Source organism: Tupaia chinensis, unplaced genomic scaffold (assembly GCF_000334495.1).
Source record: "Tupaia chinensis unplaced genomic scaffold, TupChi_1.0 Scaffold000117_2, whole genome shotgun sequence".
Classification (NCBI taxonomy): Eukaryota; Metazoa; Chordata; class Mammalia; order Scandentia; family Tupaiidae; genus Tupaia; species Tupaia belangeri.
Window position 1 is genome coordinate 8,389,939 of NW_006159583.1, and position 7,407 is coordinate 8,397,345.

General features: G+C 36.0%; 1 protein-coding gene across 1 annotated transcript in view; it reads left to right on the plus strand.

Annotated features, from left to right (window-relative positions):
• MYB (MYB proto-oncogene, transcription factor) overlaps nt 1–7,407 on the plus strand; it is a 45,273-nt gene that overhangs the window by 14,939 nt on the left and 22,927 nt on the right. The window contains 6 exon segments of the mRNA XM_027770256.1: nt 624–704; nt 1,084–1,188; nt 2,482–2,736; nt 3,709–4,071; nt 5,595–5,737; nt 7,214–7,328. Coding sequence (XP_027626057.1) covers nt 624–704; nt 1,084–1,188; nt 2,482–2,736; nt 3,709–4,071; nt 5,595–5,737; nt 7,214–7,328 — 1,062 coding nt within the window.

Below are 7,407 nucleotides of genomic sequence, written 5' to 3' on the forward strand. Positions count from 1 at the left end.
GAAAGAAAGAATTCCTAATGTGTAGAAAAGAATAAAGAGAAAAAAATTAAGAAACATTAATTTTAAGACTAACAATAATCAATGGTGAAACCTACCCAAGTATTCAGAGCTCACATTCAAATTCTATGCAAAACGTATTCATAAATAGTTTTCACACTTGTCTGTCTGTTCCATGCATTTGACTACAGACTTTTCAGAAAGGTCTCAGGTGAATGAATTATTGAAAGAGGTTCTGTGCCTTTTATTAAAACTTATAATTATTCCAAGAAAAGTATGTTGATTTACAAGCAGCTAGTGCCATCAATTTTTCTCATTAAAACTTTCTCCATACACTCATGAATGTATTTTAAATGATATTTTCCATTGGCGTTTTGCTCGAAGGAATACTTCCCATTGGAATTGATAAGCACTTTCGATTTCTTTCACCGTGCTGCTCTAGCTATTTAGCCATTTTTAAAGGCCTGTCTACATTTCTAATTAGAAGGGATATTATGATTATTTAATGAATTTAATCGGTAGAGCATGTTTTTCCTCTCAGTCCCAGAACAAAACCTCAGGAAGTCAAGTCGCCTGAAGCGTATGTAACCAGGAATGATCCGTCTTTGTTTTGTCTCTGGGTATAGGTCTCAAGCCACGTTCCATATCCTGTAGCGTTACATGTAAATATAGTCAATGTCCCTCAGCCGGCTGCTGCAGCCATTCAGGTAAGATCAGTTTTTAAAGACACTCCTTTGCGGATCAAGGTGCCACTCTTAAGAAATCCTTTATTTCTTTCATCTAAATGTACATTTTTACCTGGTCAACTGAAGTAAAAGAAAAGGGAATAGTGGAGAGAGGGCTCTGGAATTCTCTGATCCTCTGGTTATAAAACAAAACAACTCTTTCAGTCAGCATCCACTGCAGCCTCAGATTTCACGTCATTCTCTTGAGTCTGAAATAAAATTCACAAAGATTTCTGCAGTAGCCAAATTTGGTTGGTGATGGCTCTTTGAGTTGTGTGTGGTACCCCGTGACTGGAGGCGACAATCATTTTCTTTACAACTTGCACCCAGACTTTTGTCTTTTTTCCCTTTGTCATTTCAGAGACACTATAATGATGAAGACCCTGAAAAAGAAAAGCGAATAAAGGAATTAGAGTTGCTCCTAATGTCAACTGAGAATGAACTGAAAGGGCAGCAGACGCTACCAGTAAGGATGTCATTGTGTTCTTGAATGGGGGCGGGGGTAGCAGCTTTTCCCCATTGCTCTTCTGTATCTTCTTCTATTCTAAATAGTAGACTAACTAAGGCTCTATATCTATCTTTTAAAAAATGTTTAAACACAAGAACTTGCTTATACTAAAATGCTGTTGATGTCAGAATGTATGTTGAATAAACTGGAAATTGTGTATTTCCAATAGAAACGCAGTATCTACTTGTGATTGTCATCATCGATTTTTTTTTTCTCCAGAAGGACCGTAATCAATTCAAATCATAGCAAAAATAAGGTGAATGAAAATCTGCAAATTTTTTTGTTTGTTTTTACAAAACTATGTATATGGTCCCTGTTGGTTGGATTTTTCAGTTTTTCTATTATTTGCTTAACCTATATTTTCAAATTTTATCATTTCAAACATGATTTGATGCATGTTCAGTATATTTGTAAAGAAGAAACCTAAAACCTCTTCATAAATGACATTAGCTGTTCTTTTGTGCGCATGTATGAAAGCTGAGCAGGCCATTACTGATCGCTGACATCTTTTAGTGATGGGCAGCAGACAGAGAAAGCAGCTTGTACTTTGTAGGATTTGTAGTTAACCAGCAGAGAGTAGAAGAGAAGTGATACAGAGTAGGTATTCTTAGGAGTATATTTCTTTTTTGTTAAGTACTAAAATGATTATATGCATCGCGACCACTTTTTAACTTAAAGTTTTGCAATTTCTCCTGTTGCGTGGTCATGCTGTAAGGAGACTTCTGTTAATTTGCTCTTCTGCTTTCCTAACATGTTGCTTTGGCAGCCCTTCACTGCATCAGAGCAATCTGCAGCATTAGGAAGGGATAGAAATCAAGAGAATATGTATAGATAAAGCAAGTCTAACATTTGAATCTTCTAACCTTTTTGTAGGTTGGAATGCAAATAGGACTCTTCTTAACTCTCAGCAAGTATTTATGGACCTTTTGCAAATCCAATGAAAGTGGATTTTTAAGGCATTTAATATGAGAATTGTACTTGGTAATAGAATTCCATGATCAGATGTTTTTACAAAATGATAACTATTAAGGTAACCCTATAGGGACAAACTATAGCACCATTAAAAAGTGGGGTCTTGCATTGATCAAAGGAAACATCTTGATAACTGTTTCATAGGCCTAAGTTTTGGATGATGCAACTACTTTTATCTTTCCTCCAACAGCATCTGATACCTTGTGCAACATCATTGCTAAGTTCCTTCTCCCTTCTTCTGGCCCGCTCTTTCTTTATTTCTACACCCCCCTTCCTTAGGCACAGAACCACACATGCAGCTACCCCGGGTGGCACAGCACCGCCATTGCCGACCACAGCAGACCTCAGGGAGACAGTGCACCTGTTTCCTGTTTGGGAGAACACCACTCCACCCCGTCTCTGCCAGTGGATCCTAGCTCCCTACCTGAAGAAAGCGCCTCTCCAGCAAGGTGCATGATCGTCCACCAGAGCACCATTCTGGATAATGTTAAGAACCTCTTAGAATTTGCAGAAACACTCCAATTTATAGATTCTGTAAGTAGAATTGTTAAGGCAAAGTAATGTTTCTCAAAGAAGAATTAGAAAACCCATTTCTTAAATTGTTTCCAGTTTCTAGAGCAAATATGTTATTTGCATATATAATGTAAAGGTAAAAATAGGATTTTAGTCTTAGTTCAGTATATTTTTCTAAAGATCTGATTTCATAGGCTACCCAGACAAAAGAGCTTTTCACACTTTTCCTTCCAAAAGCATATTTTCTAAAACAGTGATTTTGATGACTTCTAAAACAGCTTGGGTTATCAGGGTGGTGTTTGAGTTACAGGTTACTTTTAAACTTTTTTTTGTTTGCTTCGCTCACTTCTCTGTGCTTCTCTAGCATTTTGCTTTGCTTTTGGATAGCATGTTGAGAATTAGGTTTACTCAGAGCCTAAAGTGATCATTTAATATATTTGAAGAGATCATTAGTCCATTGATGGTACATGGCTTCCTCCACAAAATACTAGTTATTGTTAACCAGTCCTAGCGTTTCACTGAGATCAGTCATCTTTGGTGAAGCAGATTTGAGTTCAGCACCTCCTAAGTAGACATTTGGTTCATTTCCTTGGTTTTCCAATTGCTTAAAAAGCATTTGTTGCAAACCCATTGGACAGGGGATACAATTTACCATGTTGTGCTATCTACAAAAGATTTTTTTTTTCTTTTACTTTGTTTTTGCTTTAGATCGCATGCAAATGATAGTGGGTTGGGAGGTCCTACAGCTCTTGTGTAGGACCAGCCTTGAAGTAGCATGGTAGCCCACTCTAATACAGTGGAATAGAACAACTCTGAATCCTGAAGTTGTTTTTCAAGAAATCAAACAAACTGGCAGGTGTTTGTTGTTTTGAATTTTTTTTTTTTTTTTTTTTTTTTTTTTCGTTTAGCATCTTTCTCAGTGCTGTATTGCAGGCAAGGATGCACACACCACACACACTGTCTTAAAGTTCTGTGCCTCCCACATTGTTTCAGGATTCTTCATCATGGTGTGATCTCAGCAGTTTTGACTTCTTTGAAGAAGCAGATTTTTCACCTAGCCAACATCACACAGGCAAAGTCCTACAGCCTCAGCAAAGAGAGGGTAACGGGAATAGACCTGCAGGAGAGCCTAGCCTAAGGGTGAACAAACGCTTGTTGAGTGAGAGTTCAGTTGACCCACCTAAGGCCTTCCCTCCTGCAAGGCACAACACAATTCCACTGGTCATCCTTCGAAAAAAGTGGAACCAGTTCAGCCCCATAGCCACTGGAGACTCTAGCTCCTCCATATTTGCTGACGTCAGCGGTTCAACTCCCAAGCGTTCCCCTGTCAAAAGCCTACCCTTCTCTCCCTCGCAGGTAGAGCACAATTTCTGCACAGCTGTTACTAATTTTCAACAGACCCTGAGCCTTAATAATCTAGAAACTAATCCTTTGGAACAAATGACTAATAACTGTTGCCCTGGTTGATTTCATTCCATCATTGAATCTAACTGTTGCTAAGTCATATTGCCTCTCAAAATTTAGGCTGCCTGCAGGCCAACTGATGATTTTGTTATAATTCTCTTCTACTTTTCTTTTGGTGGTTTAGAAGATAGTTGCATGAGATCTGCTTTTATTTCCTTCAACACTAAAGTTTAACATTTGTCTCTTCTTCTTTTCCCCTCTGAGCCCTCCTATTTAAACTTTTAAAGTGTTTTCTGCCTCTTTATTTATTTAATATTATGTGATTCACTGACCCAGGGAAGGAGGGAACCAAATTACATTTATACAGTATTTGGGTTGCCACTAGAAAATTTAAGCATTCCAAGCCATCTTTAAGTGGGCCTGTTTAAGAAGAGGATGAGAAGTAGATACTTAAGGAAAATATATTTTTTTTAAATTTTAGATTCTCAACATTGGTGCTCTTGAATTGGCCTGTACTATTTCACTAGTGCAGTTTTTGCCAATGAATATCCTTATTTATACAGCTTTCTTAAAGCATGGATATTATCATTCTTACTGGAGACATGATTCTACATTATTAAAATAACTGAAATTGATAAATTATTTGGCCCTATTGAACATTTTTTTCAATTATGGCTGTTAACTTTAAGAACAACTTTATGAATAAATAATGCTCCCATCGAAACAAAAAAAAAATCTCATTTCCATGGCCTGTGTGTTTTCTAAACTATATTCCATGGAATATTTTTAATAGTTCTACATGGCTTTCATAGACTTTCTAAGAGAAAAATCTAAATATATAAATATATGTGTTTGGAAGCACTACTCAACCAAACATCATAATTGATTTCTTTACTACAGACCTCTCAGAGTTATTAATATACAAATCTGCATTGTGAATTTTTAAGAGGAGGCTCTCAGATTTTTGCGTTTCTCAAACTTATTTTACTTTGAAGCGCCTATTTTTTCCCCAGAACTTTAATGTTTGAGAGACAGTTTGTTATCCAAGAATTTTCCACATAATGTAAACCTTCTGTAATAATGATTTTGATTCATAGATCATTAGAGAGAAAATTGGACAAGAAAGAAAAAATACAATTAAAAAAACTCTCAAACCTTTTTAATGTTAAAAAGAGCACATCTCATTCTCTCTAATGATGAGTGTTATTTATTGAGACAATTTCTTAAGATATTGCAAAGTTTTCAGCCTTGAACCTAGATTTTTATTTTTGGAAATCACACACCAAATATTGGGTGCCCAATCAAAATGAAACAATGCCCCATCTAATACTACATACTTGTTAACATCTTTATTATTTGCTATTGTGGGTCAGTAAAACATATTTGCTTGTTATCAGTGTGTGATTTTTAAATTGGTCTGAATAAAGAATCATTGTTTGATCTAAGTAACTTTTGTTCTTTCTCCTCATGTTTAGTTCTTAAACACTTCGAGTAACCATGAAAACTTAGAGTTGGAAATGCCTTCTTCAACTTCCACCCCTCTCAGTGGTCACAAATTGACTGTTACAACACCATTCCACAGAGATCAGACTGTGAAAACTCAAAAGGAGAATACTATGTAAGTCCTTGATTTGAAAATAAAAATGTGTTATTTATATTTAATTGATGGGTTCTAGTGCTCAATATCTAATCTATTTGTATGTGTACCATTTAGTGATCCACTTGTATGTAATCATGTATATTTCCACATTGAATAACTCTTTCCTGGGCATGTAACAACTACCTATTGTGTCGTCAGAAAAGTCATGACATGTTTTTCTATGTTTTTCTATACAAAAATGTGTCGTGACTTTTTTGATGACCCAATAGAAGTAGAAGGTAGATGTGGGACCAGCAGGTGGCATGGTGGTTAAATCGCTGGACACTCCCACATGGCCCACCATGGTTTGAGTTCTGGACCTGGTGGCTTGCTTTCTCACTTTCCTTCTCTCTCTCTGTGAATCTCTCTGGTCAAATTAAAATAAATAAATGAATAAATAAAATTAAATAATTCTTTTTTTAAAAAAAGTAGAAGGTGGAAATATAAACTACCCTTTTTAGTTTCCTCCAACATTTTCTCTCTACATACAGAGGTGGTTTTTATAGAACTTTTCCATTCAGTTTGTCTGTTTGTTCAATGGGGCCTTTTCTTCTCCTCAAAAACAAAACTTTCTGTCTCATTTCCTCTGTGATTATAAGCTTCAGAATAAGAATGGTTCTTAATTTAGTTCATATTTTTAACCTTATTTTTTCTCTGAAGCGGAGATAGGACTTCTGACATCTCCAGGAATATTATATGATTGGAAGCCAAGGGATGATTAAGCAATCATTTTTTTTTATAAAGACTTAACCAATTCAAATAAATGACAGAGAAAATTATTGTGACTTACAATAAATGCACTCCTATTTTATTTCCAAGAACAAAATGATCACTTTTGGGGCCAGCCCAGTAGCATAGTGTTAAAAGAGCTAGATCCCACGTGGCCAACCATGAGTCAAATTCCAGCTCCAGTAGCTTGAAAAATATGCCAGGCATGTAGGCATGCATGCCCTAAATTCTGATGGGATGGAGAAACTGTGGAATGACTATATCCTCTTGGGGAGAGGGGTTGCTTTCTCTCTTTCTCTCTCCCTCTCCCCTTATCTCTGGTGAGCACATACACCTTCTGGCAATACAAGGAAAGGAAGAAAGAATTTAAAAAGTAATATGTATTCTAGTGTTGACTCTGCTCTAATGAATGGATCAAATTCATTTGTAAATGACATTAGATCTTCTCAATGTTTATGGGCATTATACAGACTGAGGATACAATGTGTATCTTCAGATCCATTATGGAAAGATAAAAAATATTTTAATGCTTTTCATCTTAGAGGTATAATATTTGAAAATATGTACATAATTTTTATTAACAAATACTGTGGTTAGTAAATGTATCTAATTCCATTTCAATACCAGTTTATTGTATTCAGTGGAAAAAACTAAATTTAACAGGTAGCACAATGTAGGAAACATCTCTTTTCTTGTATTGAGCCACTGCTTGTTTTATTTTGAAAGTTTCAGAACCCCAGCGATCAAAAGGTCAATCCTAGAAAGCGCTCCAAGAACGCCTACGCCATTCAAACATGCGCTTGCAGCTCAAGAAATTAAATACGGTCCCCTGAAGATGCTAGTAAGTTTTAGAAAAGTTCTTGGGTTTAGTTGACTTATTGGTACAGACAAGACTTTACATCTCATGCAAAAATTCTCAC